This window comes from Citrus clementina, unplaced genomic scaffold, assembly GCF_000493195.1.
Source record: "Citrus clementina cultivar Clemenules unplaced genomic scaffold, Citrus_clementina_v1.0 scaffold_2, whole genome shotgun sequence".
NCBI lineage: Eukaryota > Viridiplantae > Streptophyta > Magnoliopsida > Sapindales > Rutaceae > Citrus > Citrus x clementina.
In genome coordinates this window covers 6,347,797-6,372,578 of record NW_006262688.1, presented here as the reverse complement: position 1 = coordinate 6,372,578, position 24,782 = coordinate 6,347,797, and the positions used below count along the sequence as shown (strand labels likewise).

The 24,782-nt window shown below is 36.3% G+C and overlaps 2 protein-coding genes and 2 pseudogenes across 3 annotated transcripts; all 4 read right to left on the bottom strand.

Annotated features, from left to right (window-relative positions):
* LOC18052888 overlaps positions 1–9,187 on the bottom strand; it is a 15,647-nt pseudogene extending 6,460 nt beyond the window's left edge.
* A 2,073-nt stretch (positions 9,188–11,260) lies between these two features.
* LOC18052887 (UPF0481 protein At3g47200) lies at positions 11,261–13,156 on the bottom strand. Of its 2 annotated transcripts, none has more exons than XM_006445989.2 (2): positions 13,030–13,156; positions 11,261–12,933 (listed from the first exon to the last, which is right to left on the bottom strand). In XM_006445989.2, the coding sequence occupies exon 2, from the start codon at positions 12,915–12,917 to the stop codon at positions 11,637–11,639; it is 1,281 nt and encodes a 426-aa protein (XP_006446052.1). In that variant the 5' UTR covers positions 12,918–12,933; positions 13,030–13,156; the 3' UTR covers positions 11,261–11,636. The 2 variants fall into 2 exon arrangements, with proteins under 2 accessions (XP_006446052.1, XP_006446053.1); XM_006445990.2 differs by having other exon boundaries at positions 13,064–13,156.
* A 2,224-nt stretch (positions 13,157–15,380) lies between these two features.
* On the bottom strand, positions 15,381–21,316 carry LOC18052886 (annotated as a pseudogene).
* Positions 21,317–22,144: 828 nt separating this feature from the next.
* On the bottom strand, positions 22,145–23,425 carry LOC18052885 (UPF0481 protein At3g47200). Its single transcript, XM_006445987.2, has one exon. It carries the CDS (start codon positions 23,423–23,425, stop codon positions 22,145–22,147), a length of 1,281 nt encoding a protein of 426 aa, XP_006446050.2.
* Positions 23,426–24,782: the final 1,357 nt, after the last annotated feature.

The window sequence follows — 24,782 nt, the reverse complement described above, 5'->3', positions numbered from 1 at the left end:
TCCCCCACTATCTCATGTAGCATAAGGAACCACACAATTGAGAATGCTTTGTTGGATTTAGGAGCTAGTGTAAATTTGTTGCCTTATTCAGTATTTGTGAAACTTGGACTTGGAGAATTACACCCAACTCCAGTGGTGTTGCAACTTGTAGATCGGTCCACAAAAATACCTCGTGGTATTGTGGAGGACGTGCTTATCCAGGTAGACAAGTTTTATTTTCCTGTTGATTTCATTGTAATTGACACTCAACCAATACAGGATTCAAGGAAGCACATCCCCATTATCCTAGGCCGACCTTTCTTGGCAACTGCGGATGCTCACATTCAATGTAGGACTGGAAATATGCAGTTGTCCTTCGGCAACATGACTATGGAGCTGAACATCTTCAACATTGCCAAACAACCTCACAGTGCAGATGATGGAATTGTTGATGTGGATTTAATTGAAGCATTAGTTGATGATACTTTTGTTTCAAACCTTAGTGATGATCCTTTACAAACATGTTTAACTCACTTTGGTTTTGATTTTGATATTGACAGATCGGTCGAAGAGGTCAACGCCCTGCTTAACTCAGTACCATCCATGGACACTAATGAATGGAAGTCAAGAGTTGAACAACTAGCACCATCAGAGAAGCAACTCATTCCATCATCAAAATCACCACCGAAACTCGAGCTCAAACCATTGCCCAACACTTTGGAATATGCATTTTTGGGAAGAGAAAGTACTCTGCCGGTAATCATCTCATCATCTCTCAATGATGAACAAAAAGGTAAGTTGTTGGATGTTTTAAAAGAGCACAAAGGGGCATTAGGATGGACCATAGCAGACATTAAAGGTATAAACCTAGTAGACTGCATGCATTACATTCACCTTGATGAAAATGCTAAAACTACTAGGGAAATGCAACGTCGGTTAAATCCTAACATGAAAGAAGTTGTTAGAACTGAAGTCCTTAAGTTATTAGACGCAGGTATCATTTACCCCATTTCTGATAGTTCATGTGTCAGTCCTGTGCAAGTTGTCCCCAAAAAGTCAGGAATCACAGTAGTTACGAATGCTGATAATGAATTGATACCCACTAGAGTAACTACAGGATGGCGTGTATGTATTAATTATAGGAAGTTGAATTCTGTCACACGTAAAGACCATTTTCCTTTACCATTTATTGATCAAATGCTTGATAGATTAGCAGGCCATGAATTTTATTGCTTTCTAGATGGCTACTCAGGATATAATCAGATTCCCATAGCACCAAAAGATCAAGAGAAAACTACTTTCACTTGCCCTTTTGGCACATTTGCATATAGGAGAATGTCATTTGGATTATGTAATGCACCTGCTACATTTCAACGATGCATGTTAAGCATTTTTTCTGATATGGTTGAACGATTCCTTGAAGTCTTTATGGATGACTTTTCTGTCTTTGGTGATTCGTTTGATCAATGTTTACATCATCTAACACTAGTTCTGCAGAGATGTATCGAGAAGAACTTGGTCTTAAATTGGGAGAAATGTCATTTTATGGTAAAACAAGGTATTGTTCTCGGTCATATTATTTCGAGCAAAGGTATTGAGGTTGACAAAGCCAAGGTGGATCTCATTTCTAATCTTCCTCCACCTAAAACAGTCAGAGAAGTAAGATCTTTCCTTAGGCATGCTGGTTTCTATAGACGTTTCATTAAAGATTTTAGCAAAGTTTCTAGACCCTTATGCAATTTACTTGCTAAAGATGTACCTTTTATCTTTAATGATTCATGTCTTATGGCGTTTGAAAAATTAAAACAGTTGTTGACATCATCACCCATCATTCAGGCCCCAAACTGGAGCTTACCATTTGAGCTAATGTGTGATGCATCTGATTATGCAGTAGAAGCAGTATTAGGACAAAGAGTTGATCGAATTCCCCATGTTATTTATTATGCTAGTATGACATTAAATGATGCACAGTTGAACTATTCAACTACTGAAAAAGAAATACTAGCAGTAGTATTTGCATTAGAGAAATTTCGATCTTATCTCATTGGTTGTAAAATAATCGTGTTCACAGATCATGCTGCTCTTAAATATCTTCTCACAATTCGTTGGGTGTTACTTTTGCAGGAGTTTGACTTGGAATTCAAAGATAAGAAAGGGACAAAAAATGTTGTGGCAGACCACCTCTCTCGTCTCCATTTTGACACAATTACAAAATCATTACCATTGAATGAGTCATTTCCAGATGAACAATTAATGAGTGTGGAAGTATTACCTTGGTATGCTGATATAGTTAATTATCTTGTTACAGGTAAACTTCCAGAGCATTGGACCAAGCAAGACAAGGCTAAATTCTTTGCAGAAATAAAGAATTTCTTTTGGGATGACTCGTATTTGTTCAAGTATTGTGCAGATCAAATTGTTAGACGATGTGTCCCAGAAAGTGAAATTCAGAATATTCTTTCATTCTGCCATGAACAAGCTTGTGGAGGCCATTTCAGTGCTAAGAAAACAGCGACTAAAGTTTTACAATGTGGTTTCTATTGGCCAACTATATTTCGAGACGCTTACACTTTCTGTTCTTCATGTGATAGGTGTCAACGAATGGGGAGTATTACGCGAAGGAATATGATGCCACTAAATCCAATTTTAGTGGTTGAGATTTTTGACGTATGGGGTATCGACTTCATGGGACCCTTTCCCCTTTCTTTTGGCCATCAATACATATTGGTTGCTGTTGACTACGTATCAAAATGGGTAGAAGCAATTCCATGTAGGACCAATGATCACAAGGCGGTGATAGGATTTTTGAAAAGCAACATTGTCTCGCGCTTTGGATTCCCTCGAGCAATAATCAGTGATGGTGGTGCCCACTTTTGTAACAAAGCATTTAAAGCTCTTTTGACAAAGTATTCAATCACACACAAAGTGGCGACCCCGTATCATCCGCAAACCAGTGGCCAAGTTGAGATCTCCAATCGAGAAATAAAGCACATATTAGAAAAAACGGTGAGGCCGGACAGAAAAGATTGGTCATTAAGACTTGATGATGCCTTATGGGCATATAGAACGGCTTTCAAGACCCCGATTGGGATGTCACCCTACAGGCTAGTGTATGGAAAAGCTTGCCACCTACCTGTGGAACTCGAGCATCATGCATATTGGGCCATCAAGAAATTCAATTTTGACATGCAGCAAGCCAGCTCAGAAAGAAGATTACAGCTGGCAGAACTTGAAGAAATTCGCAATGACGCGTACGAAAATGCCAAGATTTACAAGCAACGAATGAAAGTCTTCCATGACAAGCAAATTATGAGAAAATCTTTCACTCCGGGTCAGAAAGTGCTTTTGTTCAATTCTCGCTTGCACCTATTCCCAGGTAAGTTACGCTCTCGTTGGTCTGGTCCCTTTATTGTTCATACTGTTTTTCCACATGGGGCAATTGAAATTAAGGACCCAAAGAACGGTGTCACGTTTAAAGTTAATGGTCAAAGATTAAAGCCATATCTAGAATACCAACCACGTGGAGAAGACACCGAAATAAATTTGAGTGACCCACCAGATTTGAATTGATTTTTTTTCTTTCTTTTCGTTGATTTGATTTTGTTTTCTTTCTTTATATTATTCTTTTGCTAATTGAAATTATTTTTGCATAAGTGTGTTTATTTTACCATTAAGTTTTCTCTTATCATTTTTAATCATGAGTCTCATACTTAGACCGTTCCTCCTGAACATTCTTAAACCACTTCAACGTGTCAAAACTCATCTCAAAAGGCAGATTCAATTTTGTAAAACACAACGCATTTGGGCTCTACAACCACCAGAGTTAGTAGCCTATGTTGAGGGTTTAGAACGCCAACTCAGAGACATTGAGAGAAGTGTTTACGACATCCAGTTGGAGCTTGAGGTAAATTCAATAAGAGGACGATTTTAATTTTCTTTGTGTGTTTTAATTTGTTTTTCTGTTTGTGTGCTTTAGTTTGTTACCCCGGTGAAGTGGCGGATAACGGTACTCCGTGACAATCAAGTCGGTTACTTCAGTTTCCCATAATAACTGATATTCTGAGGCGAAGGTATGGACAGAAACGAGATTCTAGCGAAACTTCACAAGCGATTCCCTTCACTTCCTCAGAATGCCATCCTTACGATCTATAAAGCTCGGTCCGAACGCATGCGATTACTCATGAGGAATAACATACCTGCTGACATCCGTTGGTTAATCGAGGCTAAAGTACGATCGGCAGGTGAGTTACCTCCAAAATTTATTGCATACATGCCTGGTTGTGGTAAAGGAAATTATGCAAGAAAACGACGAGCTCGAAGAATTTCTGTTGCTTGTCATAAGTGTGCCAGAATGAGTTGCAATAAAAACCCATGTTCTTTAGGAATAATGTCTGATAACAGGGAAGATAAGATTCAATTCATTAGGGATGGCTTGAATAAGGAGTCATTGGATGATATCCTTTTGTCTCTTGAAACGCATCCCAGTGGATATGTGCAAGGAGCGATTCTCCAGTTATGGCCATTATTCAAGAAAGAGCATGCACGATATAGTCTCGGGAATCTGACTATAAACGACCCTGTTTGCCAGTTTATAAGAAAACTGGATAGGAAGCCTATCCTCGACCCATAGAGGGCATTCAAGCCGTTTCTGGACGTAAAACCAGAGGAAGATGTGAGCCACAGTTGCAACTACCTGTAAATATCCTTTTACTTTATTGTTATTTTATTTCACTATTGTCTTATTGTTTGCATTATTGTCTTTAATAATTTTATTACTGTTTGCTTTTTTCCTTATTACTGTTTGCTTTTCCCTTTTTACTGTTTGCTTTTTGACTCGCGAGCCACGTGCTTTACGCGTTATTTGACATGGACATGTGACCTCATCCACAACTATGACCCACTATCACCAAGACTCTTAAATGTGATTTTCTTTGTCAAGCACTCACAAATTATTTTTGCGAAGTATCACAATGGCAGCTACTCCCAATAGACAATTCAAGAACATTTGTGTGCTTTCTGGATTTACATATGGCAAACATAAAGAGTTCGTTGAGGCAGCCATAGATCTTGGTCGAAGCATAGCAGCGAGAAAATTACACTTGGTGTATGGAGGAGGTAATCGAGGGTTATCAAAAATGGTCTCAGAAGCAGCTTTTATCAGAGGAAGTCAAGTGTTAGGCATCATCCCAAGAGTCTTAAAACCATTGGGCAGTTCGTCTGACTCATCAACTGGAGAAGAGTTAGTCGTCTCAGGTATGCAGGAAAGAATAACTGAAATGCTTAATCATGCTGATGCTTTTATTTTCCTTCCAGGAGATCTTGCAACACTAGAGGCACTTATCACGCTAGCATCTTGGGCTCATCTCCACATCCACCAGAAACCCATCGACCGGAGCCAGACCCCTGGACCTTCGTGTTGGAGCGTCCAAATAATGATGGTAACAGTAGCAGCAGTAAGAAGTACAAATTAGATTTAACTCTCCGCCTGTAAATATTTTCTTCTGTGTTGCACCACCCAGGTGATGTCTTCTAAACTCTACTTCTTTCCTTTCAAACATTGAGGACAATGTTTTGTTCTGGTTGGGGGGAGGGAATAGTCGACAATTGTGGAATTTTGGTTAAGTTTTTACTAATTTTTTGTTGTAGAAACTAACTGTTGCTAACTTTTTGTGTTGAAGATGGCTGAATATGGAGTGTAGTGACTCTAGAAACGCATCTTCATCGTTTATAAAAAAAAAAAAAATTCAGACATTTTCTTTTTTCTTTATTATGTGTTTATGTTTATTTTTCTTCTTTTTAATTTCTCCTCTATAAATATACATTTTCCAACTTTTGAGTCGAAGATAGCTGAATATGGAGTGTAGTTCCTCTAGAAACGCATCTTCTTTAAAAAAAAAAAATCATTTTCGTTTTCTATCATTTTACGTGTAACTTTTCTAATTAGTTTTTATGCATCATTTTCACATTTCTGCATGCATATTTTCCTTTCATGTTTAGAATAGGTTGGGGGGTAGAATGATGTTTAAAAAAAAATGTGTGATTTGTTTTAACATTGGATGACATGATTAATTTCAAATTTTAGTATTTGTATTATCTTTGGTCTTAAGTGATGTTACGCTATGTTTGCTACTTTACATGTTGATGTCGGAGACAAATGTGAGTTGCTTGAAGGAATGAACATGTCATAATAAGTACCAAGTGAGTTTTTAAGCCTATTATTTTTCTTGGAGAATAACCCTTTTGCCCACTCTTTATACAGCTTAGCAGTTTATTATTTTACACACGATCTCTAAATTACTTTTGAGTTAACCCTTAAAAAAAAAATTGTAAAATAAAAAAAAAAGAAAAAAGAGTGTGTTGCTACATTTGGAGGCCCATCTAACTAGTAGATATGGAAGATTATTTAGAGCCCTAAAAGACGATGGAAATGCCATCTTTGATCCGTTTGAGCCTTTCTAGCCATCCCTTTTATCAAATATCCATAGTTAACCCTTTTGAGCCTTTAAAAAAAATAAATAAATAAAACATTTTTCTTTGTCAACTTATCATCTTGACCCACTCCGATTTGGAGTGTTACTCGATATCTTATAAGTTCCATCACCTATTTATGTTTGAGAAAATGTAAATAATTATTTTGTTCAGTGAAGTTATGCCAAATAAAAGCAAAAAAAAAAACAAAAAAAAAACAAAAACAAAAACAAAAGTTGTTGTTTCAAAAGAATAAAAATAGGTGAAATCCACCTTGCAACTTCCAAAAAAAAAAAAAAATCTCTGCATTTTTCTCAAACATACACTTTGTTTTCCTTATTTCCTTTCTTTGTTAGCCATATCCCTAGCCTACGTTACGTCCTAATAAAAGTCCTTCTTGATTTTAGGGAACTATAGTTTGAAGTATAAGCTAGTTATATGGGCTAAAAAGATGTAGTGATGCATAATTAAAAAAAAAAGATAAATAAAGTGGGTTGACTAACATTTTATTTGACTTGAGATCGTATTATTTCTAAGCTGAGGGCATATTTATTTTATCTTGGTGAGAGCATGTGATATCACTTCTTCATTATTTTCTCTCAATTATCATTCATTGGAATGACTATTTTTATTGGGTTTAATTTCTTTGTGAGAGTGTCACTACTTCCAGTGAGATTTTGGGGTTTGACATGTCATTCTTGAAAGTAGCTATAACAAAGTCTACTGGGTTGATTCATGTGGATGGTTGATGTGGGTGTGATGTTACTTTAGACTAGAGATAATGCTTATACTTTTATTTGATTGCTATCATTAATCTGATTGAATAAACACGAGTGTTTCTGAATTTAAAAAAAAAAATCATTTTGAATTTGAATTTTATTTTTGTTTCATTTGCTAGGGACTAGCAATAAGCTGGTTGGGGGGTGTGTTGAGTGTTAGAAAATGCATATTTATAAAGGAGAAAACCGTCATTTTACATTTCAAGTCTTATTAACAACCCTTACTTTTATGTATTTAACCTTCTTGTGATTTAATTACATGTGTTTTATTTTAATTAAGTATTTTATGTATTTTAGGGGCATTATAGTCATTTCACAATAAAGGAGAAATCAGACGGCAAAACGGACATCACTTTTGAACTCAGGACGGTCAAAAACCTTAGGAGGAGTATAAAAGGAAAAATGGCACTATTCACATGTACGGTACTATTCACGTGTACGGTACTGTATACGTTACTGTTCACGACACTGTTCACATAGACGGATGATGACGTGGCATTGACCGATGATGTGGCATTGACTGATGAGGTGTCACGATCCTATTGGACTAAAATTCTTATGTACTGTTGATGGTGACGTGGCAGCATATCAGTGGACGAAAAATCTCGCGTACGGTGCATGCAGCACACAGGATTATTTTCAACCAAACCGCGTTACTGTTCATCCGGGTCAAACCGCATTACTATTCAAAGTCGGGTCAAACCGTGTTACTGTTCATCCGCGTGGTCAAACCGTGGACTGTTGACTGATGACGTGGCGCAATCCTGAGCGTCCAAACTGTTTTTAATCCGATGGCCATGATTTACTCCATGTATCTATAAAAAGGGGGCCTCTCCCCCCTAATTTGATATCTCTGAATCCATTTTTGGGATCCATTTTCTGTAATTCCCTCTCCATCTTGTATTTTCTTCGTATTTTAATAAATTCCCATTTTGCCCCTAGTTCAACTATGAGTGGCTAATTTTCTTTCAAGCTTGGGTTGAAGGTGAAGTCTCAACATGTGTCATGGGCTTAATTTGGTAAATTTATTTTCTCTTCCCCTCTAATTTTTGTGGATGTTTTGACTTCTCGTCGACAAATAATAATAGTCTTGTCTAGATACCGCCTTGGTTACACCGGCTCTCTAGTATAAGGTTATTATTATTTGGCACGATAAGCCCTTAGCACCATATTGATTAGAGCGTGGTTCATGAGGTGTGGATTCCCCCCTCATGATTTAATTGGCATTAATACGGATTATTTAGCCCATGATGCATGTTGATACGGATCCAGATACCCAAGTACGTCATTTCAATATAATTCTCGTCAATTTATTCTCGCCATTTCAATACCAATTTTAGAATTTATTCTTGCCATTTTAATACCAATTTTAGAATTTATCCTCGCCATTTTAATTTAAGTTTTAGCATATTCCAAATCATTTCCACCATAAATCCAATCACCCATTTACAAAATTAATTCTACACAATTAAAATCCACCTCCTCGTGGGATCGACACTCGTCACCATAGATCTATACTACAATAGATTCGTGCGCTTGCGAGTACATTAAAATTTGCACAACAGTCACCCAGGAATTGAGCGCACCACCGCTCTAGTTCAAGCCTCCTATTTTTGCCACACACGAGGGACGACATCAAGGCATATGTGCGAACTTGTCTTATGTGCCAATAAGACAAGGTAGATCACCAACTCCCAGCGGGATTATTGGAGCCACTACCACTTTTAACAAGACCATAGGAAAGTATCTCCATGGATTTCATCATGTCACTGCCTAAGTCCGAAGGGTGCAGCAGCATCATGGTTGTTGTCGACCGTTATAGCAAGTATGCAACTTTTATTGCCGCACCAGCCGATTACAAAGTTGACGAGGCTGCCCATCTCTTCGTCAAGCACATCGTGAAGCTTTGGAGAGTTCCAAAGAGTATTGTGAGTGACCGAGACCCATAGTTCACTGGGCATTTTTGGACGGAGCTCTTCAAGATGTTAGAGACCGATCTCAAGTTCTCAACAAGCTTCCACCCACAAACGGATGGGCAGACCGAGCGCATCAATGGCCTCCTCAAGATGTATTTGGCATTATGTGAGCGCTCATCAACGGGATTGGGCGAAGCTACTCGACATCACCCAATTTTCTTATAACTTGCAGCGAAGTGAGGTTACGGCAAGAGTCCCTTAGAAATCGTCATGGGATTCCAGCCTATGACTCCCAACGCCATAGCCTCAACTTACGGAGGAAAAAGCCTCGCGGCACACAAGCTCGCCCGCGAATGGCACGAGGAAGCGGACATCACATGAGCCTACCTTGACAAAGCCGCGAGGAAGATGAAAAAGTTGGAGGATACAAGGAGACGACATGTTGAGTACAAGGAATGTGATCAAGTCATGATCAAGCTCCTACCTCAACAATTCAAGACTTTGTGGAAAGTTCACAAGGGGCTAGTGAGACGCTACGAGGGACCCTTTCGAGTTGTACGACGTGTGGGCAACATCTCGTATCAACTCTAACTTTCGCCAAGACTCAAGATCCATCCAGTTTTCCATGTAAGCCTTCTCAAGTCATATCATGGAGATGTAGAATACCCAAGTCGCGGAGAATCGAGGAGTGCGCCAACCACCGTTGTCACCGCATTCGACAAAGATGTGGACTACATCATTACGGACCGAGTGGTTCAGAGGAGAGGCGTGCCACCATACAACAAGTACTTGGTGAAATGGAAAAACCTCCTCGAGAGCGAAGCCACTTGGGAACGCGAAGATGATTTATGGTAATTCACCAAGCACATCCAGAATTTCAAGCGCGAGAACGCGACGAGGACGCCGCGTTGTAGACCGCCCCAAGTTGCTAGCCCAATTGCCCATAATTGCGGGCTAGAGAACTCAAGACAAGGCCAAAAGTGCTAGCTTGGCTTGATTTTGGAAATTTCTAGGCAACTCTAGCACATATGAGCTTGTAAATATCTAGAATACTCCACACATTTTCAGCACATGTAATTATCTAGATAGTTGGTAGAATTTTCTAGAATCTCTAGAGCTTGGCAAGTCTCCCCTATAAATAGGGCATGACATTTAGCATTTAAGCAACAACCTTAGAGCAAGCAACTCAAGCATCCTTATAAGCTCTCATGTAATCTCTCTTGTGAGTAATACAATTTTTCTTTATTCGGCCCCATTGCTCTCTTCTCTCTAGCTCTTTAAAAACCTCTAGGCTTAGCTAGTCGAGAAGTTCAAGGCTTACTTATCAACATTCGGCAAAAATTATTTAAGTGCCGCACGGATTTGCTGCGCAAAATACTCATCCCATGACATTATGCTCTTACGATGAAGAGGTCTTTGTCAAGCGAATTATTTCGACCTTTCGTCGATTGTTTGTCTTAACCCTGGTAAAGTTGGGCCTTCAGCTGCACCTGTCACTCCTTTTCGTGGAAACTTCGGTCAAAGTTGGGCAGGTTTATATCATTTCTTAAGTTAATTTTTAAGTTTTACAAGAGACTATAACATTTGTCATTTTACTCCATATGCGTGCCTTTTTATTTTCTATTTTTCAGTCTATCAAATGTTACCAAGTGTTAGGAATAGTTTATGACCGAATTAAATCCATCTACTTACAAAAGAAATTATTATATTGATCATGACTTGTATGTATTCTTTTTTACTTTTTAATGAGTTTGACTTCTCGGAAGTCTTTCTTAATACTACAATGGACCTGTCTATGGCGCAGACTCTGTAACTAACATCTCCCACCTTCCCACCATCCGATTTTCCATTGTTTAATTTCTCACTCCACATTCAACCACATCCAACGGCTGATGCTGCAGTCTGTAACTTACAGATTCTGTAAGCTAAGAAAGTCCCTACAAATGAAACAATTTGCTTTCTTGGAAAATTGAATAATCTTGTTTCCCCTTCCATTCATTCGCCAAGCAACACGTTAACAACTAGATCATCGAATAGGCCAAAATCAGCCAAATTATTATATTCATTTTAGTCTAGTCACACAATTTAAAAGCGAGTGACGTGTAGAGAGAGGAAAAATTATTTTCTCTGTATTGCCTCTCAATAGTCAATTTCTATATGGTACAAGGGAACCTGGAACCTCATTGCAGGTGTAGGACAGGGGAACTTTATTAACTAAAAGAATCAGGTACACAGAGTCAGTGGGCATATGATATATGTAATTCCTAGCAGAAACTTGGGTTGTGCAATAAAAACTCAGTACGAACTATCCAAACTGAATCCATCCCAGACCGAATGTGTTGGGGTTGATTTTGAACAAATTCGGCTTGGGTTGAGTTTTGTTTAGAATGTCTATGAATGATGAATCAATCTCGCTTATTTTGTGACGAACAAGATAGACAGCAGGAAAACCAGCAATACAACTGAAAAAATATTGAAAATAATAGAAATTAATCTACAATGCAATGATAGAACAAATGGTTTGTGTGACAGTCAGTAGAATGAGAATAACAGCTGCAATTACGGAGATAGACGCCCATGGAGTGTTGAAATAATTTTGCTTCAAGTTTGCCTTCCAACTGTGCCATGGCGATTTGCAATAGGCCCGCAGATCTTTAGCGACATGACCATAACTGAAAGAATGACCCACCAGAGAATTTTTACTAACGCTCTGGAGAGTCGTCGACAATCTTTCACTACTAGTACCCCCAATAATTCCACTTTGAATCAGCAAATCGGCATCTTTTGGATTGCGGAGAAGGTAACTCATGATCACAACATAGTCGTTAAAATACCGGGGATAGCCATGCATAATCTCGAAAGTTATAAGATTTCTGTATAAACGCTCTGTCAAATAATATTCTTTGAAAAATGGAATTCCCAAAATCCCATTACTGAATGTGATGTCAAGTAGATTTTCTCTTGACCTTGATTCGAACCTGACGCCAGCTTCATGAAGTTCCTTTATCCCCGGAATATTTTGCTTAGCGACTTCACCGTCTTCACGTGGCTGCGGGGATGGCTGAAGACAGAGTACGAGCAGATCAAGAAAATGTTGAGCTTTTGAAAAGTGAGTTTCTATTTTCATATGATCTATTGGAAGAATGGGATCACTACTGAACCATGCATGGGTAATAGTCTTGAAGGAAATTTCCTCGTAAATGTCGCGATAAGTTTCGGTTTTGGCTAGATCAAACAACTCATTGAGAATGAATAAGGGAAGCTGATTTTCCAGCAAGTACAAGTCATCATTCATTTCTATGCCCAAGAGACTTAAGCCTGATTTCCCAAATATGCGATCATCATCGGTTCTGAAATTAGGGTCATAGTCTCTCAGAAATAATTCAATGATAAAGACAGAATCCACCAAAATCATGGTAACGAACTCGTCACTCTCGAGATGAATGGTTTCTGCATAACAATTCCGCAATTTTGCTTCCCTTTCCTTTATAAATGCAAGGAAATGCGCCATGCTTACCTTAGTTCGCCGGAGAAAGTGATGCAGGTACCTTAGCTTATGCACTTCCATAGCTTGTAACTCGGGGTTGGTATGATGAAGAGGGCCAATTGAAAGCATTGGCGGTGTGTAATGACTTGGATGTAAACACCGTTTGGACTGAGGGACTCTGTAGATGCAACACTCTTCGGATGAGGGATAATGCAAGGTCTTCATCTTCTCACTCAAAGAATCTGCTAACTTCTCCATATCAATCAATGCATGCTCCATGTTTTCCATTTTCTATTGCTTGTTGCTGTGTAGGTGTTTAGCAACAAAGTTAATGAGAACAGCTTCCAGAAACATGCTGTGCTTAAAGATTTAAAAGATCGAGTATTAATTAGAAACTTACATGTACAAAAAATTAGTATGAAATGAAAACTCACACTGCTGTCTGTAGTTTACCACTGTCGAATGTCTCTCTTTTTTCGAAGATGTGGGTGTTTGGCTAGGAAGAAGATGTGATTTTCTCTGGAAAATTGGAGGTGGGATTTCAAGAGAGAAGGGTTATACATGAATTATATAAAAGAAGAAACTCAAAGGGACCGCGTTGTTTAATTGCATTGAATTATTGAGGTCTTCGTCAAGCGAATTATTTCGACCTTTCGTCGATTGTTCGTCTTAACCGGGCCAAGGTTGGGGCTTCAGCTGCACCTGTCACTCCTTTTCATGGAAACTTCGGTGGAAGTACACGTGGACCTAAACTACTGGCTGTTATCTTGATTTACATTAAAAATAAAAAAATAGTGAAAATTAAATTTATATTAAAGAATCTTAGTAGTCAAAGTCTCAAAAACCGTGAGGTGATTTAAATTGGTAAAAAAAATGAGTTTACACAATGTGAAAGGAGGAACTATGGGCACCGGAGATTTTTAAAATAAATTATATTAGAGTTTCCAGTAATTTTCGCTTAGACTAGTGATATTTAATCTCTCCACAGCTCCTAATTTTATGTTAATTTCCATATTTACCTTAGATTAATTCTTAAAATGGATAAATTTTCATATTTAATCTTTCCTTAGCTTTCTGTAAATTTTGAATCCCTCGAATTTAGCATTGATCAATAGATTTTCAGCAATTGATAACAATGGTATGGTCACATTTGTAAAGGGCTAACGGGTCAGCCAGAAGGCCCAGTACTGTTGCAACTATAATAAAAAGTGGTACTTTGGTTGCGTGACATTGAGTAGATAAATCTTGGACCAAGCTAATGATTAACTGTCAACAGGCCTTATCAGTGACACGGCTACCACCATTCGTCAATATGAGGAACCCATTATTGATGAGGAACTAACTCCACGCGCTTGGACAAATACTAAACAATGATTGAATGAGATTAGAGTTAATGAGCAAATTTTTGGAGTTTCGAGCTAGTGAAGTGTATGAAAAATGATGAAAAGGATAGATTAGCAATTATAAGGGGCAAATTGAGAGATTTTTTTTTTCAAATTTTGGATGGGTTAATTGATAAATGGAGGTTGGTAACATAAATTGAGGGGTTTGGATATCATTATTATATTTTGCCCTTTCTTGACACATAAACCATAATGACCCATCTGAAAAATGGTTTCATAACATACAAGTGCCCATATGTTCTTTTTTTTTAATATATTATGGGAGGATTTTCAAAGCTGCAAAAACAAAGGATGACAGAAAAGTCAGCTTGTGCCTAAGTTGGGTGTTTTCGGTCCGAACTTGGCTCAATCTAGTCATATTTTTTAAATTCTGTGGCCAGATTTGGGGTAATTTTTAAAAACTTCCCCTGAGGTTTGGGCTTGTTGCAAATAGATGGCGAGAATCTGTTTATTTATAAAAAACCTCATACCGTCAGTTAATTTTAACATTGACCGTTAGTTGACTGTGCAAAGACAATATTGCCCTTAACAATAGTTTGTAGACTGACATAACTAAAAAAAAAAACTAAAATTGTTGGTGCGGAAAGCTCAAACCCTATTTTTTGACAATTTTATCCTTGTTAATTCAAAAGATTTACAATATCATAGGTAAAGATTATGACTATTTCATTTTCAAGTTTTTTAATTTTATCTTTCTTGTAGGAACTTTAAGGAAATATCAATAATTTAAAGAGAATTTTTCAAGTTTTTAATTTTATCTTTTTTGTAGGAACTTTAAGAAAATATCAATAATTTAAAGAGGGTAAAATAGCCAACAATTTTAGTTTTTTTTTAGTTATTTCCATCTACAAACTATTGTTAAGGGTAATATTGTCTTTGCACATTCAACTAACAGTCCATGTTAAAATTAACTGACGGTATGAGGTTTTTTATAATAATCAATTCTCGCCATCTACTTGCAACAAGCCCAAACCTCAGGGGAGGTTTTTAAAAATTACCCGCCAGATTTGACTTCACCTAAAAAGCTCTCGGTCTCGAAGCCCAAAAAATATCTCAAAAAAATATTTATTTTAATAAAAATAACCTTATAAGATTTATTTAACCCCACGTATAAAACATTTTTAAAATATTAAATTCTTTTAGCGCAATTTTAAATTTTAATCTAATAAAAATAAATTTTTATATATTATAAATTTGTAAATAATTATTACAATTACAAAATCAAACCCTATTTTTTATTATTATTAAGTTTCACTGTGTAATTGAGTTAAACAAAACATAATCACTAGCAATGATATATCCTACAATGCAATGAGTAGATATATCCTACAATGTATCTGCAATAGGCCTACAATGCAATGATAGAACAAACTGCTTGTATGATGGTGAATAGAAGGAGAACAACAGCTGCAATGACAGAGATAGATGCCCATGGAGTGTTGAAATAATTTTGCTTCAAGTTTGCCTTCCACCTGTGCAAAGGGTATCTGCAATAGGCCTTTAGATCTTGAACAAGAGCCGAATACTGAGAATTATTATCGAAATATAATATAGCCTGTTTGTCAAGATTGCGTAGACAATTTGACACTGCTTGACTATCCCCTGTCTAATTATCGATAACTCCGTTTTGAACAAGTAAATCCGCATCGTTTGCAGTGACAACGAGGTTCTTCATCATAATAATATAGCCATTTATATAACAGCTGTCGCAATGCACTGTTTCAAAAGCATGGAGATTTCGGAACAAACCTTCGGTGGTGTCATATATTGTCAATAATGGAATTTCCAGAATTCCTTTGTTGATTGTGATGTTGAGTAGATGCTCGCTTGACCCCACCTGAAACTTGACTCCAGCTTGGTGAAGTTCCGTTGCATTAGGTATGCTTTGAGGTTGACTGGATCTTCTTGATCATCACCATCATCATCATCATCATCATCCGACTCATCGGATGGCTCAAGACAGAGTCTAAGCAAATCAAGCATATGTTCAGCTTTCGAGAAGTGTTGCTCTAAAATATTCTTCTGTATCAAGAGAACACGACCAGCCAAATCCCTCATCAGACTTATAACCAATTCAATCAAGGAAAGTCCGTCCAACACTTCACCATGTATTGCGGTTTTCGCTAGAATGAACAAGTCGTTCAGAATAAAAAAAGGAAGCTGATTTACCAACAAAGTGTTGGCTCCACTGGCAATGGAGTCCCCTTAAGTGGCTTGACTGGGTTTGCTCCCCAGTTCGAGTCGCAGGGAAGTCGCCTTTGTTGGGAGAACCTGTGCCTCCCGGTTCGAGCGGGGACTTCTAGTCTGGGTTGTGGTACAGGCTTAAAAGTGCCTCCCACAGTTGGGGCCCTCCCCAGGATACCTTGTGGATAAGACCAAAAAAAATAAAAAAAAGAAGGAAGCTGATTTTCTAGCAAACGCAGGTCCTTGTAAATGTATATATAGGGATTTTCCAAATATACGATCATCATTAGTTACCAAATCAGGATTCGAATATCTTAGGAGGCACTCAATCATGAAGATGGAATCAACTAAAATCATCGTAACAAACGCATCACTTGTAAGTTCAATGTTTTCTGAATTATAGCTGCGCAGTTTAGCTTCCTTATCCTTTATAAATGTAAGAAACTCCTCAATACCTACTTTAGTTCGTTGAAGAAAATGTTTTAGGTATCTTCTTTTATGCTCTTCCATTTCTTTTAACTCTTCTTTACCATGATGAAGCGGGCCAATGGAAATCACTTGTGGAGTAAAATCACTTTCATTTAGACACCGTGTTTCCTGAGGAACTCTGTATATGCAACACCCTTCAGATAAGGAACGCATGGTCTCCAAGTTTTCTCTCAAAGAAGTTGCTATTTTTTTAACATCAACTGATGCATGCTCGCTGGGTCGCTGTTAGCCATCTTCAAGCACCAAACAAAATGTGTCAACAGTAACTTACTAGAAAACATTGATCAGCAAGAATAAAACTATCACAAGCTAATAAAAATGAAGATTGAAGAATGAGAAAACTCACATTACTACGAATCCGTGATGGAAGAAACCCAAAAATCTTCTAGTCACGTGGACTTTTTTCACTCTATCTCGCTATCTACATATAAAAGAAAGAGTTTGATGATACAACCACAAACTTATTTTGTACAAACTGACGTGACATCAATTTATTGGTTGAATGAAAATACAAAATAATGAAAATAAATCATATGGGCCAAGAGATATTTAATTTAACTAATTTTATCATGTCATGTCAGTTTATACAAGAATTTGTGGCTATATCATTACTCATAAAAAAAAATATTATATTAAGGTATAAAAGTCTTCTAGCCACGTAGTCAAGTCCGATCATGACTTGTGTAAATTCTTTCTCAACATATTTATTAAGGAAAAATGAAAAAAGAAGCAATGAAACAATAGATGCTCTCTTGTAAAACTGAATAATTTTTTTCCCCTTTCATTGATTAAAGCAAGCAACATAACATCTATCCAATAGTGGCTAAGGTCTTGCTCTACGTGGAGCAGTCGCTTTATAAGTCGGTTCTCAGTTTGAGTCCCAGTAATGTGCATGTATTATTATTAATAATAATAAAACTAGCCTAACTACCAACAAGCTCGTAATTCAGCTGGTATGAAGTTGTTTTAATTTAACCAAGGTCCTCAATTTAAAACTTGAGAATGCAGCTGTATTAAATATTTTTCTTTAAAAAAAAAAGATAAGGGGTGGGTCAAACCCAAATAATTTTTATTTTCCTCTTACTTCCCCCAAGGCTCGAACTCGGGTGGTCAGCTGCTACAAGTTTTATGCTGTTACCAACCCGACCACACCCTTCAGGGCCAGTTGCGTTAAATACTTGTTGGGAGAACTTTATCGTCCTAGCGATCCTATCTGACTCGAAACTAAATTAGTCAGGCCCCAATGTAGTCTTTGGATATCAGATGGCTTAATATACCCAATAAAAAAAAAATTAAACTAGCCTAACTTAAATTCATTTGATTGAAGTCACTCAATTTCGCATTAGGGATAATGTAAGTCTTGAACTTACCACTCAAAGAATCCGCTAACTTCTCCATATCAAATCGCTGAGTGGTCCTTGCTATCCATATTCTTTCGCATGCTGCAGTAGAAACAAAACGTGTGAAACTGGTAAATTCACAAAACAGCATTAGAAAAAACAACTGAAACTATCTCTAACTAATAATAGAATAATCAAGATACATATCCAAAATACCTGTAGGAGCTTAGTCGATTAATTTTCAAATAATTTTATTTCATTGGCCACCTAAGTTTGAATCTTGTTTGAGGGTGGTAAAGATACATTTAAAGAAAATTAATTAATTAATAAAATACATTTCCAGGATGATTAAAGATGAATTGGCAAATCAATCTACTCTTTTCTCACTCATGTGAGCGGAGCTTGATGACAAACTTTTACTACCACCAAGAAGTTCTATCAGTTAAGCTAACTAACTAGCACCCCCGAATATCCTAGAACACTGAAGAGAAATGAAAATAAAGGAGAAGATTGCATTTGCGTACATACCGTTCAAAGACTTTCCTGCAGCCTCAGAAATTATGCTTCAGCACAAATATTAACTCGTTTTTATAGACGTCCAGAATTGATTAAAAAGTGATAATAATAATAATTCCTTGCTTCAGGAGATAATTATAACTTTCCTCTTTTTCCAAATTGCTTTATGGATTCAATCAAGTGGCTACTTTCCTTGATTCCCATCTATTGGCTTTACAGGGACCAGTGACCACCCTGGCTGTTTTACTTGATAAACTCCGTAGTTAAGCATTCTTATGCTAGAGTAATTCAATGTCACATGTTCCATACGTGGGTTAGTACAATTTATAGCTGCTTGTATCTACGAGCGAACGATTTGAATTGAACTCGCGCATGGTGGATTCACAATCCACGCCCTTGATCCACTTGGCTACATCAGCCCCTCGGCTACAAATAATTTAATTAACGCGGTAAATTCGATCGAAGAGCTTTAAGAGTAAAGCATTGAATATTCCTTAACCTCATCTTAAGCATATAAAAATTAAAACAGGTTCGTTTCGCTTTTGATTGCCATGAAAAATATAAAAGCATAAAACATACACCTCAAAGAAGATTTACACTTTAATAGCATCTGTCGGTTACTCTTGTTTACGTTTCTCGAACAGTCAATTAGTTTGATCCAAACCATGAACTGCTTTGTGTTTGCTCCATCAGCATATACTGCCATTAATCCCAAAAAAATGAACTACTGTTGTTTATGAAAGATTGATCCAAGGAGTTGATGTGGATAAATTCTTTAACCACAAGTTGACGAATAGTGGATATAATAATTAGACTTTAAACAAATGTGAGATCACTAAAATTAATATAAATAAATAAATAAATAGTCATATTTTGATAAATGTAATGAGTAGTAGTACACTTCTCATATAATATTCCAAGCGACAAAGGGAAGCAATTAAGGCAGTGTTTACTTTCTGGAGTGGGAGTGTGGAGTGTGGATTCCTCCCACTCCAGTGTTTACTTACCTTAAAAAAAAGGAGAGTAGGAGTGGGAATCTTTGGGTCCCACCCAATTTTGGAGTGGGGAGTGGGATTCCCACTCCCATGGGGAGAGGTGGGAGTGGGAATCCACTCCCCCTTCTTCCCATTTTATCCTTATAAAAATAAATAAATAAATAATATTTAATAAAATAAATAATATCATATTTAATAAAATAAATAATATCATATTTATTAAAAATAATAATTATATCATATTTATTTTATTAAATTTAATAAAATAAAAATAAATAAATATTATATTTAAATTAATAATATTAAACATTAATTTTAATAAATATTAATTATTTATTTAATTAATAATAATAAATATTTTATTCTAAAAAAATATTAATTTTGTACTATATTATCAATAATAATATTTCATTTGTGTTGCTATTATTAATAATTTTTATTCACATAATTTAAATTTAAATTAATAAAAAATTATGATTTACATAATTAAGAATATTAGTAATTATTATTAATTTATAAATATAATAAAATATTTATTTTATTTTCCAAATATATTTTTTATTAATTTTTTAATTACAAATTATAATTCTGTACATAAGGATAAAATTGTAATTTAAAATAATTTACTCCCAATCCAAGACAAAGTAAACAAATAATTGGGATTCTGATTGACAATTCATACTTTCATTTAGTCTAAGTAAACACCCTACTCCCACTCCCACTCCACACTCTTAATCCAAGGATTCCAACTCCTCAGGATTCCCACTCCAATCCAAAAAGTAAACGCAGCATAAAAGAAAAACAAAAGTTCTGAAAGAATTATATCTGAGCTGGTGATGTTCAGAAGACCCAAAATATTCCTTTCATACTTATAAGAAATTCGTAAAATACCCAAAATATTTACACCTGAGGATTATTATTTCCATATTTTAACAAACGTTAGAAATCAAAAGAAACATATAACGCAAAAGCAGAATTGAGTTTGATGCAACATTATTTGGCACCTAATTTGAAATAGTAGAAACTAATCTACAGAGCAATGAGAACGCAAATTGTTTGTGTGAGAGTGAGTCCAAGGAGAATAACAGCTGCAACGTTGGAGATAGACGCCTATGGAGTGTTGAAACAATTTTGCTTCAAGCTTGCCTTCCACTTGTGCAATGGTTCTGTAGATCTTTAACAAGATTGTAATACTAAATATTAGGTTCCTTTAAACAATCTTTGATGAGGCTATGAAAAGTAGTTGAAAATCTTTCATTATGGCCCAGCGCAATAATTTCACTTTGAGTGAGTAAATGTGCATCTTTTTGAGTATCCACTGGAGGACTCATGACTATAACATAATCAAGGATAGCAATGCATATTTTTGAAAGGTAGACGATTTTCGAATATACGCTTTGTGTTGTATCATTCTGTTCTGTGAAAATTGGAATTGTGGTATAAGAGGTCAAAATGAAGCCAAGACAGTTAGCAAATTTCTAATTCTTTCAATTCATTGCTTTCCTCAAGCTTTAAGGGTCCTCAAAACCACTCCTCTACTACTAATATGGCTGTTAGAGTTTCAACAAGGCTGTTAGAGTGTCGTTGTTGGAGCCAACATCGCCTTCTTACTATTTACTTTTTTGTTCCTCAGGTTTATCATACCGAGGTACCTTTTCAAGCTCAAGGATCATATTAGCTATACTGCTCAGTCCATTCACGACCCTTTTTATCACACCCAGAGAAAATGATATAGACATCTGATTAGTGTATCTTTCCATTATTTCATAAAGCAACTCCTAAATGTTGTAGTTTGTCTTTCACTAAACGAAAGACGGGCTGAACACATACATTAGACAAGTTTATGGACACATGCATATCTAACAAGATCAATATGTCAATCTAAACCAAGAAAAATTGAATATGTTTTAGGTGTTAAAACAAACGGGTACGCTTAGTTAAGTGGGCATATGATATAGATGTACATCCTACAAGGAAATAGGTTGGGCAAAAGAACCCAAAAATCTCGCAACTATCCAAACCCAACCGAAACTGGACATGTTGGGCTAGTGTTAGAATGATTTTGTGCTAGGGTGTGTTTAGAAATTCTAACCTACATTTGTTTTGAGTTGAGTTGGGTTGAGAAAGCTTAAATGTAAAATGACTTGATTAACCCCCTTAATATATCCTACCATCCCCCACTCCTCAATTAAATACATGTAATTAGCAAAATTATCCTTACTTTTTACAAAGGATGATTAATGTTTATATTAACCCCTTAATATATCCTACCATCCCCCACTCTCGTCAGCTCTCTCTCTCTCTCAAGCATCACCATTATCCCCAACACTTGTTTTCATCACCATCAATCCATCACCACTTATAAAATATAATGAATTTTTGTTGTTGGCTTTCTGACGAAGACGCCTAAGTATGAGATATATCATAGAGACTAGTTTATTGCCATTTCATCTGAAAGTCATAACAAATCAATCACAGCTACATGATGAATCTCTCTTATTCTGTGATTGAAGGACGCGAAATAGAAAATCCGGCAATACAAAATTAAACCTTCTAAAAACACATAATTTGAAAACACAAGATATTATCTACAATTCGATGATTGAATTTACTGTTTGTATGACAGTAAGTAGAAGGAGAATTGCAGCTGCAATGACGGAAATAGATGCCCATGGATTGTTGAAATAATTTTGCCTCAAGTTCGCCTTCCAACTGTGCCATGGCGTTTTGCAGTAGGCCTGTAGATCTTTAACAAGACCAGCATAACGGAAATTAGGCCGCATCAGACCATCTTTTCTAAGGCCTGGGAGAGCGGCTGACAATTTTTCACTATCCGTTAGCCCAATAATTCCCATTTCAATGAGTAAATCGGCATTTTTTCGAGTGCGGAGAAGGAAACTCACCATCACAACATAGTCATTAAAATAATTGGAACGGCCATACATATTCTCGAAAGCTAGAAGATTTCTGTACAAAAGTTCTGTGCTGCTACCATATGATGTAAAAAACGGAATTCCCAGAGTCCCGTTATTGAATTTGATGTCAAGTAGATTTTTTCTTGACCCTGATTCAAACTTGACGCCAGCTTGATGAAGTTCCTTTATCCCCGGTATGTTTTGATAATTGAATTGACTTTGATCGCTTGACGGGGATGGCTCAAGACAGAGTATTATCAAATCAAGAAAATGCTTGGCTTTGGAAAAGTGGGTTTCTATCAAATTCTTATCACTTATTGGAACAATGAGATCAGCGCACAACCATGAACCAGTAATAGTCATGAAAGAAATTCCATCGTAAATGTCACCATTGGTTGTTTTTGCTAGATCATATAACTCACTGATAATGAATAATGGAAGCTGATTTTCGAGCAAGTAAAGGTCGTAATTCATTTGTGTATTCAAGAAAGTCTTCCCCGATTCTCTAAATAAGGGATCATCATCAGTTCTGAAAGCAGGCGTATAAGCTCTCAGAAGGAGCTCAATGATAAAGACAGCATCACCTAAAATCATGGTTAAGAACTCATCACTCTCATGCTGAATGGATTCTGCATAACAATAGCGCAGTTTCGCTTCCTTTTCCTTTATAAATGCAAGGAAATGTGCCATGCTTACGTTAGTTCGTTGAAGAAAGTGATGCAGGTATCTGAGCTTATGCTCTTCCATGGTTTTTAAATCCAACTTACCATGATGAAGCGGCCCAATTGAAACCATTTTCGGAGTGTAGTCATTTGGATGCAAATACCGTCGGGGCTGAGGAACTCTGTAGATGCAACAATCTTCGGATGAGGGATAATGCAAGCTCTTCAACTTCCCGCTCAAAGAATCTGCTAACTTCTCCATATCAATCCATGCATGGTCCTTGCCATCCATGTTTTGGTCGCCTGCTGCATGTAGTAGCAACAAATTGAATTGAATACATATAACTGAAGCTATCTCTAGCTACCAATAGATTACTATGATACATGTAGTTTCCAGAATGATTAAAGATGAAAGAAAAGAGTTATCGTCTTGATAGAACAAATATGATTACACGGAAAAGATTAATCTTCTTGGTAGAACATATATAGTTATACTCACTGTTTTTTAACTATTTTATTTTTTGTTATAGTCAAAATATTTATAATAAGTACAAATATACTATTGAAATAAAATGATAATTAAATAACAAATAAAAAAATATAATATAAAATAACATATATATCACTGCAGTCATTTTTATATTAAGCTATTACAACTCTACCTTATCATGGTTTTTAAACCCTTTGCATTACCATGATGAAGCAGCCCAATTCACTAGGTAACTAGCTAGTAGAAAGTCATCGGTCCGCCCTCTCCCCAACAACAAATTTTATTAGTTAAGCTAACCAGCTAGTACCAAAAATTTCTCTTGGAACACCTCTCAAATTATAATTATCAAGAGAATTGATAGTAAAAGATGAAATTTTCATGCATACCGTTCTAAGATGAATACGTTGCAACCTCAGAAACTATGCTAGGAACACTCTTCAAATTACAATTACCAAGAGAAATGAAGATAAAAGATGAAATTTGCATTCATACGTTCTAAGATTAATTAACTCGTTTTTATAGACGCCCAGAATTGACTAAAAAAATTAAAAATCTGTTCCTTGCTTCGGGACATAATTTTTCTCTTTTCACCGAATCGTTCGAATGGACACAATCAAGTGGCTGCTTTAATTACTTGATTCCCTTCAATAGATAAAATACTTTAAGCTTCTTGGTAAAACCTCAGAATTCACAAACAAATTAACACGGTAAATTCCAGGCGAAGTGTTTTAAGAATAAAGCATTGAATAATTCTTAAACTCATCTTAAGTATATAATTAAAGCATGTTCGTTTCGTTTTTGATTGCCATGAAAAATACAAAAGCATGAAATACCACAAAGAAGATTTACCCTTTAATATACCATCTGTCAGATCTGTCTATTTTACTTGTTTAAGTTTCTTTAACAGTCAGTTGATCCAGACTCGAGACACATCAGCTCCTCGGTGTTTGCTCTATCACATCACATGAACTTAATTTATGCGGAGGAGTTCCCTAAGCTGATGAATGGTGGCTATAATAATTAAACTTTAAAACGGTTGTGATTACAAAAAATAATAAAAATAAATAAATAACAGGTCAGTTTTTTTTATACATTTAATGAGTATATGGATTTTGCTATGCTACAATTAATGTAACATACACAAGCCACAAGAACCACA